The sequence below is a fragment of the Epinephelus fuscoguttatus genome, linkage group LG13 (assembly GCF_011397635.1).
Source record: "Epinephelus fuscoguttatus linkage group LG13, E.fuscoguttatus.final_Chr_v1".
Taxonomy (NCBI): domain Eukaryota; kingdom Metazoa; phylum Chordata; class Actinopteri; order Perciformes; family Serranidae; genus Epinephelus; species Epinephelus fuscoguttatus.
In genome coordinates, this window is record NC_064764.1 from 43,130,447 (window position 1) to 43,143,109 (window position 12,663).

General features: G+C 42.6%; 1 protein-coding gene across 50 annotated transcripts in view; it reads left to right on the forward strand.

The window, feature by feature from the left end:
* The first annotated feature begins 95 nt into the window (after positions 1 to 95).
* The window catches only part of neb (nebulin), a 92,863-nt gene continuing 80,295 nt past the window's right edge, over positions 96 to 12,663 (forward strand). For 49 of the 50 annotated variants that reach the window (XM_049594964.1, XM_049595013.1, XM_049594962.1 and 46 more), the window contains exons 1-9: positions 96 to 179; positions 895 to 995; positions 1,365 to 1,466; positions 6,332 to 6,379; positions 8,221 to 8,328; positions 11,508 to 11,615; positions 11,966 to 12,070; positions 12,152 to 12,256; positions 12,374 to 12,478. In XM_049594964.1, coding sequence (XP_049450921.1) covers positions 1,386 to 1,466; positions 6,332 to 6,379; positions 8,221 to 8,328; positions 11,508 to 11,615; positions 11,966 to 12,070; positions 12,152 to 12,256; positions 12,374 to 12,478 — 660 coding nt within the window. In that variant the 5' untranslated portion in view covers positions 96 to 179; positions 895 to 995; positions 1,365 to 1,385. The remainder of the gene's footprint in view (positions 180 to 894; positions 996 to 1,364; positions 1,467 to 6,331; positions 6,380 to 8,220; positions 8,329 to 11,507; positions 11,616 to 11,965; positions 12,071 to 12,151; positions 12,257 to 12,373; positions 12,479 to 12,663) is intronic. The other variant, XM_049594963.1, reaches the window with a different exon arrangement.

A 12,663-nucleotide genomic window follows, 5' to 3' on the forward strand; every position in this document is an offset into this window, starting at 1 on the left:
AGGATCACTTAGGTATATTTAGATTTTGAAACCTGAGAGCACCGGCCTGTGATTGGCTGAGCTGGCCACATGATAACCTGGGTAGAAATCGCAGCTGTGTGCTGTCGCCCAGCGTTTCTCTGGAGGGAAGCTGGGGAGGATTTGGCGGCTTGGGAGACCTTAAAACTTTGAAATAACTGGTAAGCAAAGACAAAGGAGAGAAAGCACAGATCTCCATATTTTCTCCTCCTTGCATGGCTTTCCATCTGCTCGGACTTCCATCGTCTCCATCACCTGGATCCAGTAGGCCGTCTGATTGAGGGACAAGGAGTGTGAAGGCTCTGCTGCACAGTGAAGGAGTCACCAAACAGTTCAGATCTGCAGGACTCCAGACCAGATCAGACCAGGCCTCCCTCTGGATGTATCTGAAGTCTCAGCAGCAGTCTGGCCTTTGTGTCTTCGCTCTGAAATCTCAGCACCTGTTGTGGCTGTTTTGTCCTTCGTCCTCGGCTGTTTCATCTGTTTCACTTTGTCTTTTTACTGAGAAATTGATGTTTTAATTCAAAGAGAGGGCAATCAAGTGCTAAAAAAGGTTCTTAGTATGCCATCCTATATTTAACCTGCAGCCTCAGAAGGCATTGCCCCTCCGTTTGCTAAACAGAGTCAACCAATCAGGCTGTGGCATTAGCTTACATGTCACATAGTTGAAGCACTGCTGGGCAGCTGTCGCCAACCTTCAGCCAGGAGGCACAGTTCTGTGAGCTGTGTTGTGGCCTCTGAGGGAGGAGGGGCGGCCTGTTGTATGCACTCAGTGTCTCACCTTCCTGATCTGCAGCTCTTCCTGTGCACGCACTGATTTACAGCTGGTTCCCAGTTTGTGAGGTGTCTTCTCACATTTTCTGTCACTTTGTTTAGGATTTGGGCAAATCACAAAGTTGGGCTGTAGGTTTGAGACCCTAGTGGATGGCCAGAGAGGCTCCCTTACTGTCAGCAAATACTGCGGGACTCTGTCGCTGGTATGGCATGCTCTTTGGTTCAACTTTAATACGTTGTGTGTTTTCTAGCATGTGTTTGCTGTGTGTTATTCCTGTTTTTGAATCAGGTGATTGGGTTCAGAGGGATGACTGGCAGCATCCTAAAATATCACTGGTGCAGTTGTCCTCTGATCTCTTGTCTAAGCCCCAGTGTTGGCTGTCTGACACTGTGAGTTGGTGCTGCTGATAGAACAAGTCAAAATAAGTTAGAGGTTTCAGTTAAATGAACTCTGCTGCATTATATTATTTCTGCTGCTCCATACGCTCCTTCTTTAGATGTGCTTTTCAGAACCTTGTTCATGCAGAGTTTGAATAATGAACGGCTGATAATGTGATCTGTGTTCTGTGTAGAGCCTCTAACACCGTCCCAAGATGACGGAGATTGTGGAGGAATATGAGGAATATGAGGAGTTTGAGGAGTTTGAGGAGGAGGAGGAGGAGATTGTGGAGGAGGTAAGTGAAAGTCTTCTCTCTGTGTTCTTTACCTCCATCACTGCACTGTATTAGTTCTTAATGATATAATTAAACCTGAGATATAATGTGATGTGAGGCAGTAGGTGCAGGTCTGATCTGCAGGATCCACAGGCCCTATGAATAGTTAAGTTAGCGGCCCCTGACAGTCAGCATGTCTGCTGGTGGATCCTGTTTCACACAGACTCACTGATGAGTTTAAAGTCCTGGATTTTCTGTAACAGCCGACTATAAATCAGAACTATTTCAGGCTAAAGACAGGGGCATTGTTTGTCGTCCTGTAAAGGTAAAGATATCTTATAGCAGCAGATACAGGTAGTTAATACGCCACATGTAATGCAGTGATGTAATCATTACACAACAGCCAGATGCACAATATATCAGATATTGTTGTTTATTTCCGCAGACTGTTGCAGATGACTCAAACACAGTTTTGTAGCAGGTCATCAGTTATCTCCAACATATCTAACCAGGGCTGTGGTGCAGCTGGAGCGCAGCACAATGACGCTTCGACACCTTTTATTTTTCACCAAGAGATGAAATAGAACATCAGAAGTTTGCATGATCCTGTTAAAGTTCATTTACAATTGAAACGCTCAAAGATCCAATCGTCACTAGGTGTTGCGACGGCACGAGATTTTCACAGTACAGTAACCATCTCAGAAAATGTTGCAGCAGCACATTATCATGATATTATATTATTGTTATTATTATTAATCAAAATGATCCTTAATGAAAACAGAAGGTTACTGTTGGTTGAACAAACATCTTATCACTAAAACTGATACTTGAAACATTTTGTTAATGAAGTTTGTGTCGTCGTACAAGAAAGACAAACTGGAACAGTCAAAGTTTTCATATTGACATTTAAGGTACGTTGATTCATTCCTGACGCCAACATAGGGCTCATTTATACTCACTTTTTATGAATGGAAATAGGTGTGTTTGTTTGTTTGAAATGTAACTATCATTGACCTCAGACTTCTATGCGTCCTTTATGTTGGCATAAATACAGCCAACAGATGGCAGTAGAGTGCAGAGGCAAAAGTTCCTAAAAAACAAACATGGCGACAGTGGAGAGGGTCGGACTACAGGCAGCAGCAGTCTGTGAGGCTGTTTAATAAATCCCGACATCTGGACAGAGAAATATTTCCTCTATATTACAGATTTGTTCCGTCCTGACATTCTTTGAGCGTCTTTGTCGTCTTGCTTGAACTACGCTACACTGCCTCCTCCATCTCCAAAGACACTGCTCCGCTTCGTCCACAAGCTTTGAGAAAACGTGCACTAATACTGATGAACAGAGCACAGAGTACAGACAGAAGGCTCTGCCCGTGTCTGTATCTAACTCTGATTATGTATGAGCCGTCACACACTGAGTAACATGTAAGAAAACATTCCTCCTTAAAGCTGTCAGCAGCCTTTCATCAGTGAAGTCAATTCAGTCATTGTTCTCAGTCTGTAACGTCCAACTTTTATCTACTTAAAGGTGAAAACACAGCGAAACATATTTTTATTATAGTTATAGTGGACTTATGTAAACTTGGAACACTGGTTACGTAACCCTCTCAACCAGCCGAAACATATCTGTGCACGCATGTGCCCGTGTCATCGGCGCGCTCCGATTCTTAAACAAACAGCACCACAGCCCTGTATCTGAGCCCATTTATTAAAGCTGTAATGTTATAAACACCAGGACAGGATCCTTCCTGAGTAGCAAAGGTAGTAAAAATACTGGATTACAAAGAGTTTGGGATCATGCCAGTTTCTGTCACCATTTTGTAGAGCTACTCAGTTCATTTACTTCTATTTATAATTATGATTTTGGCTTCCAACGATTATGGCAACATGCTAATCAAGATAAAATGATTATAGTGCAGCGTTTTGTTTCACAGAGTTTCATCTTTTGTTATAAATCCAGCACACCTCTGTCCATCACAGTGTTGCGCAGCTCATTGTTGCCAACTGACGGACTGTTTTGTGATATTTTCTGACTTTCAGACCCTCCAGTGTCTTTATTTCTCTTTAAGAGATTAACGTCAAATGTCAAGAGGGAAAAAGGGAGAAATATATTCAGTTATATCGTAACGTTCAGAGTAATCACAGTCCAAAGCTCTTCTGCCAACAGTGCTGAGTCTCTTCCTCTTCTTCTGCACCATGGTTATGATTATGTATTATTTATTTTCTTTATCTCATTTCTTAACAGTCAGTTTTTAGTTAAAGTTCAAGATAATGTCAAATAGAAAAGTTCAGTAAATGTCAGTGAGTAAGTGTGTTAAATCATCCTAAACTCAATATTGGATAAAATAATCATGATTATGATTTTTGCCATAATCCAGGAGCCAGGCTGTTTTGTCTTTTATTTGAAATGATCTTCATCTTATTTCACACCAGTAGTATAACTTGATGCTGGCCACCAGTCTCCAGTCAGATTTGTCTCCAGGATGTTTTAATGGTTCATTATTTGTGTCTGAGCTGTGTTTCTGAAGCTCTCCCTGTCAGTGTCCAATGGAAGAGTGAAAACAGAAGGCTAACAGATTAATCCCATATTTCCTGGTGAAATAGGATTAACGTCTGCCTCGTATTTGTTCATACTTAATATTGCTGATATCTTATAGGGGGGTCTGAATGACTGTTTTATAACCTAACCTATGACCTAACCACCAGTGGTCATTTAGCTCCCGTATAACATATCAACTGATTTACCATCTTCACTGAGAAGATGGTAAATCGTTTGGGAGGTGGAACAAATGGAAACCCACAAATCAATACACTCTGGTTTCACGAGCACTTTCATCTACACTGTGGAGAAAAGATGTTTTACAGTGAGACGGCTTTGTGTTTCATCTACAGGACGGAGAGAAACATAGAGCTGATCATTCACTCATTCACTCATTCCTCAGTCGTTCTAGTATTTTCTTGATAAATCATGACTCTCCTCCTGAGGTCATGAGGGGGCGGAGTGTAGAGTTCTCTGTCTGGCATTCGGACAGATTTAGAAGTGGACATCTACGGCACACTGGCAGAGAGATGGAGCGGAGGGAGAGGGGCAGATGAGACGAGCCACCGTGCTGTAAATCACACTCTGAGAGCCAGGAATGTGTTAACGTCACAGAGCTACTAATTTGCTCAGGAGAGGAGATGGAAAACCTTCTGCAGAGCTTTGTAGGGTTTCAGTCACACCTATGTTTCTCTCCTGTCGGATAGATTCAGATATCGAAGCCTCTTACAGATGTTGACACAAGTGATTGAGATGTTCTTTCCCGCAGCTCTGGTTATGTCTCAAGGGTTACTGGTTAGAAACCAAAGTCTCCAAATGTTCAGCCTGACGTGACTGTAAATGTTTGACTGGGATCCTCCTGAGCAGAGGGAAGTGTAATTCAGGCAGGCTGTAAGTTAGACCGGGTTATTCAGGGAACAGTATGCTGTGTGCAGGAATGCTTTCAGCTTCTGTGCTCTGACTGGATAGGAACATTTCCTCCTTAAATCAGGGGTCAGATCAGGGACCTTTACTGTCGGAGGAGAAAAAAATAATCTGTGGAGCCACAAAATATATTTTAACCTTACAATGAAGGTAACAGCCTGTAGCGAGGGGAGCGGACTCAAATCACGTGACTTGGACTTGAGTCAGACTCAGGGTTGGAAATCAGCACCAGCCAAATGCTGGTAAAATATGGCTGCTAGATTTGATTCACTTACAGGCCTATAGATACACAATGTTAAGACTGTAAATCACCAGTTTCATCTCGATACGATATGATAGCGATTCTTTGGACAGCGATATGATTTGTGCCGATAGTACAAAGTCTGCCACGATACCATTTTGAGATGATGTGATTCAGGGGCCTGAAAGTTTAGGACTTGGGACTGACCTGTCTTGATTTGGGACTTGAGTCCAAAGACTTGAGACTTGACCTGCAGGCCGGGGGAGGGGCCTAACGTTACATCTAAAATATTTAAGGGATTAAAGATGCAAATTTATGAGATGAAAACTTGGATATTCACTGAGAATATAAGTCGTACATCTGTGGGGAAAAACTAAAAAACATTCTCTGATATTAAAGTCTTGTATTTACGAGAAAAAGCTCTTAAATATAATTCTTTTTTTTTTTGTCAAGGCACCACACTGCTTCACTTTACACAGCTGGATCAACCTCAGAGACACTGCTGCACCACTAAAGAAGAAAAAGCTTGTATGACTTGTTACAGATAGATTCGTTATTTCATTACTATTTGTTTTTTTTTTCTCAATAATTTATGACTTTATAATCTCTGAGAATGTTTGATTTTTTTTTTTTTATCGTAAAATTTGGAGCTTTTTCTTGTAAATTTACTTTAACTTTAAAGAATATCCAAGTTTGTATCACATAATTTTAAGACCTAAATCTCAGATATTTTTTTATCAGAATATTTCCCTCCGTCCTGGGCTCTGCTTTTGTTTGGTTTTTTACCAGACTGTCGTAGAAACAGAAAACGTAGAGACAGAAAATGTAGAGACAGAAAACAGTGACAGAAAAAAACATAGTGACAGAAAACGTAGAAACAGAAAATGTAGACAGAAAACATAGAGACAGAAGACGTAGATATTAAACCTTAAAATTAAACCTCTGTAGATGTTACCAGTTTGAGTGGAGTCAGTTTATCTGAGGTGAGGACAAAGACTGATTGGTGCAGAGTGGGGTCCTGTCTGTTACAGTGGAAGTGTTAACAGCAGTTACTGATGAGCACCTGAGCTGTGGAAAAATCACCCTCAATCCAACAGACATACCGTGCTGTTTCTCCCATCACCTGTTGTGGCAGTTTGAAACCACAGAGTGTGTGTCCTCTATCTGTAATATTTTGAGCAGATTACAACGAGGACTGTCACTGAGCACAAGAGCTCTCAGCTCTTACAGGTAAAGCACCTCCTCCCAAGGGACACCAGCTCAAACAGTACAGGAGACCCCTCCTCTGTCTGCATGGCTGCTGTATGGATCATACACTGTCTGGTTGTTTTACTGAAGGTGTTTTCATGGCAGGTTTTTATCTGTGGAAGAACTTCACCTGCAAAGTGACCACTTAAAGTCTGTAATCACAAGTAACTGTGCCACACACAGACATCAGTGATCTACTCACACTGTGTTTAAATCAAGTCTACAAAAACACACCAAGCAAACAAAGGTTTTTTTTTATTATTATTAAGAAAGAAATAATACTTACAACTTAAAGGAGCTGGAGATCTCAGCTGAGAGAAACAAAAGACGGGGAAGTCGCCGAGCCAGCTGTGCAGTGGGTCGTCACACCCAGCTCAACTGAAACTGAAACTAAACTAAACTAAACTAAACTAAATCTGAAAACTGAACCACCGTCAATCTCCAACTCAAACTAAAATAACAAAACCAAACAAGTAACTGAGGCTGGAAACAAAACAGGAAGAAAACCATCCTGCACTGCTGCTGTGGGCGTGTCTCTGTGTGTCTCTGCCCCTCAGCTCCCTTATTGTCTCCTCCCACTCTCAGGAGCTGCACACAGGCGAGACAGGTAGAGAGGAGCGAGAGGGGGGAAAGAAACAACCACCACACACACTGTGGTGTTCAGTACAATAACCCATAATGCAGAGCCACACACACCTGTTATACAAACTCTCACACTACTCCTGCAGAATAATCCAGGTCTGATTAATCCAGTCGTGTGCTCAGTGCTTCACAAACACATGCACATTTGCTAAAATGTGTAGCACCCCGTCCTAAGTGTGTCTGAGTGTGCACGTGAGTATGAGCTCCACTAAAGTGTTTAAACACACTTGTGCGCCCAGACACGCTACATGACCATACGTAACACTGTTTATACTGACGTGTTTTAAATTGTAGTGTTTAAGTTCAAATGTGTGCGCTGATCATCCGACTATATAAATCAGACCTGGATTGTCCTGCAGGAGCAGTGTGATTTGTTGATTCTGCGTTCACTGTCGAGGCATGAGAAAAACTAGTTTTCTTCAAGTTTTCTTGGCAGATTGAGGGTAACACATGGTGAGTTATTTACCTACAGATGGTCACTTTGCAGGTGAAGCTTTCCTTTTAAGCCTTAAAAGTTTCCAGAGATCAGTTCAAACTGTGCATGAACATTAAACTCTGTCTCAGCAGTTAACAGTTTCTCCAGTCAGTGCTGCTTTTTATTTTAACCTTCAGGAAGAAACGGCTGCTTTTTGTTGCTTTAATTGCTTCCTGTAATTAAGTTTCCTTCAGCTTCCCTCTTCAGCAGATATATGTATGTATGTATATATACACATATGTATATGTGTTGCTGAGTCTGGCAGTGCATGCAGTGCACGACGCTCACACATATATCACAGGTGTTACTGTATATTCAGCATTTTACCGCCCTGTATTTTACTGTGTGGGTTTGTTTGTCCTTCAGTTATTACCATTATTCTAAATGAGCAGATATTTGACAGATTGATTCACATCACTTTAAGTCTTAACTTGAATCAGTTCAGCTGTTGCAGGTGAGTTGTCAGAGTGATGTTTCCTCTTTACCTCGACAACATCAGATCATTATTTAAGCAACAGATGAAAAACACCTTAAATAATCAGTTAAACTGTCCGTGAGTCTCTTCTCTCTGTGTGTGTCTGTGATAATGGTCCTGCTGTAGGTGGATGTAGTTTTACTTCCTGACCGACATGTTTCCTGTGATGAGGGAACGTCGGCCATGTTGTTAGCTGGTTAACTGACTGTGTTTCCTTTTGTCCTCCTCCAGTCCGGACTGCCCACCAGGAAAGTCAGGAAGAAGGTCAAGGTGGATACCTCCAAGTTCATGACTCCATACCTGGCTCACAGCCAGAAGATGATGGAGCAGTACAGCCATGTGAGTAACACGCTTCAGTTTTTTTTTTTTTTTTTTTTTTTAATCACAATCAGTGCTTAAGTCTCGTCTGGGGGCGGAGCCAGATGTTTTGACATTCAGGGATCAGTCTAAACCCAGCGGGGCTCCAGGGGGGAAACTCTCATTGTCAGCAGCTTTGAGCCTGATTTTATTACTGAACGTCTAAAATCTGAACATCATTTAGGAAAAACATGAAAGTTACCAGAGAAAATAAAAATCATCCTGTAGAGCCATCGTTTTATTTAGTGTCTAATTTCTCTCCAGCTGTCTGAAACTAGGACACAACAAATGTTGAGGATGAATCATTTTCTCTCCTGCTTCCTACAAACAGACGAAACTGTCTCATATTACTATTTTTAAGTTACATAACATAGGTGGGGGGGGGCGTGGCGTTAATATTCTGAATGATCCAATAACAAATGGACAGAGCTGAACACACGAGTAAACCACCACCAACATGCACTGTGATGTCATCACTAAAACCACCTGCTGAGGTGATCTCAGACGCATGTTAGGGATGCATGATAATATCAGCACGTCACTGTATCGGCAGAGAGCAGCTTCAAAATGATCGGCCGACGTGCTTTTTCTTATTTTGCACATTAGGTGAATATCACAGACACTGGACAGTGTTTCATGTCTCCAGCTGCTGCTGGGCCGTCACCATCACAGTCTGTGTGTATAATATGATGTTAATTCACTACCTGATGACGATCACTGACGCTAGCTGGGGACAAAGTGGATATATTGATATCAGTTAATTCTCAAATAAATCGTTGTCTGTCAGCAAAAACAAAACAGTGTCGTGCATCACTAACACGTATTTATCTTTTGGAGCTAAGTCACGAAGGCGTCTTGATGTGTCCCCGACAAGGACCATGTCACCAGTGCAGGATGTGGTGGTTGTTATGGTGACAGCGTGCTATCGCGCCGCTAATTGACCTATGGCTAAGCCCCGCCCCCTCCACTCACTCGGACAAACTATCAACATTCAGTGGCCAGCGCTATGGCAGGTGTCACAGTACACGGCATTTCACAGGAAGCAACTGATGATTTTTGGGGACATAACGATCAGATGTCATTGAGAAGTAACCAAAAGGGCCTAAACTACGCATTGGAGGGATATATTCATCATTTTATTGTTGAGAAGGTCGATGAAAAGCTTAAATTACAAGCCAAAATTTACAGGTCACAGTGTACGCTTGTGAACCGCATCTGGTTGCCGTCACCATCAAAGACAACAAGTTAAAGTGCCACTGAAGTTAAGGTTTTTGGCTCAGAATATGAGAAAAGGATAACGGCCTTTTTACCATCTTTACCAAGAGTGTCTCTCCGTTAGTTTGGTGCTACAGTATTTACACTGAATCATTCAGCATAACGTTTGCCAACCTTTGTTATCTCTGCCATTACAGATAAGTTAATGAAGCTAAGCTCCAGAAGTTAACGTTAGCTTAACTAGAGCCCTTTGGACAACAGCTAACAATGATGTACCATCACCAAAGTACAAAACTAGAACAAAATAGGCTAATGAACTCCCAGCAAACAAGGTGACATGATGAACAACGCAGCTAGGAGCTAATGTTAGGCTAACTTTAGCTAACGTTAGCTAGAGATGTTAAAGATAACTTTATATTTCTTTGCAGCAAAGTGACAATATGTTGCCTCAAACACAATGTTGACTTACCTTAGAACAGATGTAGACATCATTGTTAATCTTATTCACGTTGAGTTGATGTTGTGGTCTAACGTTACCACACAACTTTATCCAAAGGAGACACTTTTCTCGCTTGAGATGTGGTTTAAAGTGTAAAAATACACCTGGTCGCCCAGCCTCTCAGGATACCTTGTGTCAGAGTTGCATGTACCCCATGCACACCGTTTGACCATTTTTAAACTTCAAATCTCAGAAAAAGCTCATAAAACCCAACAAACTGACTTTCTGTAATGCATTTCAATGGACGTCCAGGCAGAGAATGTCCCAGTGTATGGGAGTGGCTATACGCACTGTGATTGGCTCATCGCGTTTGAGGGCGGGGCTTAGCCATAGGTCAATTTTATGATGAGATGGACGAAGTGTTGCGTAACGTCCATCATTTTGCCTGATGAAAGAAGACGTGTTGGAGTCTATCGTTTAACCGTTTGACAGCATGTATAGATGCAGCGCACACTGACAGTGGATCTGTTGCTGAACATCAGACAGATGAGTATTAACGTGAGGATAACCTGCACCTTTACCCCCCCGCCCCCCACCCTGACCCTCCAACCCTCCCACTCTCCCACTGGTACTGCTGAGTCTTTGGGGATTAATGTGGCAGGTTTAGAGAAGAGTTTCATACAGTACTGCATCATGATGATGGATAGATGAGTTGAAAAGCAGTGAGAGTGAATTAGATAATACGTTAATTATAACAAGATAAATTGAGATAAAACAAAAACAAACAAGGGTCCAAAGACTCACTAATCAACCCGTCAGCCTCAGTCAGTGGTCACTCTCATCATATTTTAAATAGATGGTCCAGATTGTCCTCAATGTTTGCAAGGAGCCTTCAGGAGTATCTGATATTATGAAGTTTGATGAAACACAAAGAGTCTGTAATCAGTCGCATACAGCTGGGAGGAACTTGTTCCTTCCAAGAGAGATGACTGAGACGTCTGGCAGTCAGTGAGGTCAATGATACGACCTCACGACCTCATGTTTCAGGTCTGAGTCCAAATAAGGCCGATAACAGGTTGGGTACAGTGTTTATCTGAGACGTGGTGATATCCCCAGCTGTACCGACACAACCGCCAACGTGACCCGCAGGCAGCTAGTGACAGTGTGGACGTCATAACTGCAGACGGGGCCTTTTGACCTTCTGGTGTAAATGATGTCAGCAGTGTCAAAATTATGAGGTCACAGGTGTGAATGGTGATGTGTCTCAGCCGTCCACTTGTGTTCAGACCTGCTGTAAACAGAGTGAATGTTTCACTGACACATTGGAATCCATCCCATAATAATCTCAGCAGCTCTAACTGCAAATCAAATCAAAGTAAATGTGGTCTTGAGTCCTCTCAGTTTAAAACTGAGAGGACTCAAGACCACATAAATCAGATAATTGACCTGTTTATGTGTTGTGATTTCCTGCTGACTGTCCTGACCTCACTGGTGTCTCTTCCTACAGAACAAGTACCGGCATGCGTACGACCTGTCCAGAGGGACACCTCCTGCCTACAGCGCTGATACTCCTGAAATGCTTCGCATCAGGAAGGCCCAGGAGCAGCTCAGCGAGGTACGACTCAGGGGGCTGAGGGCTGGAGGGCAGCTGGGACGGACCGTCGCTGGTTTGAATCCTGTCTGAAATGAACTGCAGTGTAAAAAAGTTCTGCATTCAAAAGCAACTAAATAAACTTTCTTAAATTAACGTATCCAATGTAAACATACTATGAGTAACTAAGTGCAGTAATTGAGTAAAGTTCTGAGTACTCAGTTACAGTCTGCTGCTGCTGTAATGACACTATAGACTGTGACGTGATGGATGTTGAGCAGAGTTAATAAAATGATTTCTCTTTATTGAATCGTAACTCCTCAGACTTTCTGTAATCATGATTGAACATTAACGACACGTGTGGTCATCGACAGGTTAAATACCGCATGGAGGGGAACAAGGCTCGGACGACCAGCTTGTACGATGGAGAGGCCAAAGAGATCGCCCACGTCAAGCGTGTGTCTGAACTGATCAGCAAGGTGAGTCTCCTCAGTTGGTCACTGTGAACCAGGAGGTGAATGAAATGATGTGAGTGTGGTGTGTTTGGTCGTGTCCTCCAGGTCCTGTACAGACAGAAGTGGGATGAGACGAAGGACCGGTACCTGCTGCCTCCTGATGCTCCTGAACTCGTGCTGGCTGTGAAGAACGCTGCCAACGTCAGCAAGGTGAGCTCAGGGAGACATTCAGACTCTGCGTCTCATGTCCTGTTACTAGAAAAACACCTGTCGTATGATTAATGTCTGTTTAAAGATATTTAATTCATGACTCTGCACCTCGTTCAGAAACTGTACACGGAGGACTGGAACGAAGAGAAGACCATGTTCTACCCGTACAGCGACAGTCCCGAGCTGCGCAGGGTCGCTCAGGCTCAGGAGTGCCTCAGTGATGTGAGTTCACTTCACTGATCATCTGTCCACTTATTAACTGCAGTAACATGTCAGATAAACACGTCCAACACTCAGAGTTTGGATCGTGTGAAGTTTAAATACCTGTGAAGTGAAAAGGAAAACACAGTATTGTGACATCAGCTCTTTCTGGGGGTTTGTTAATATGATAATATTTAATATGAGGG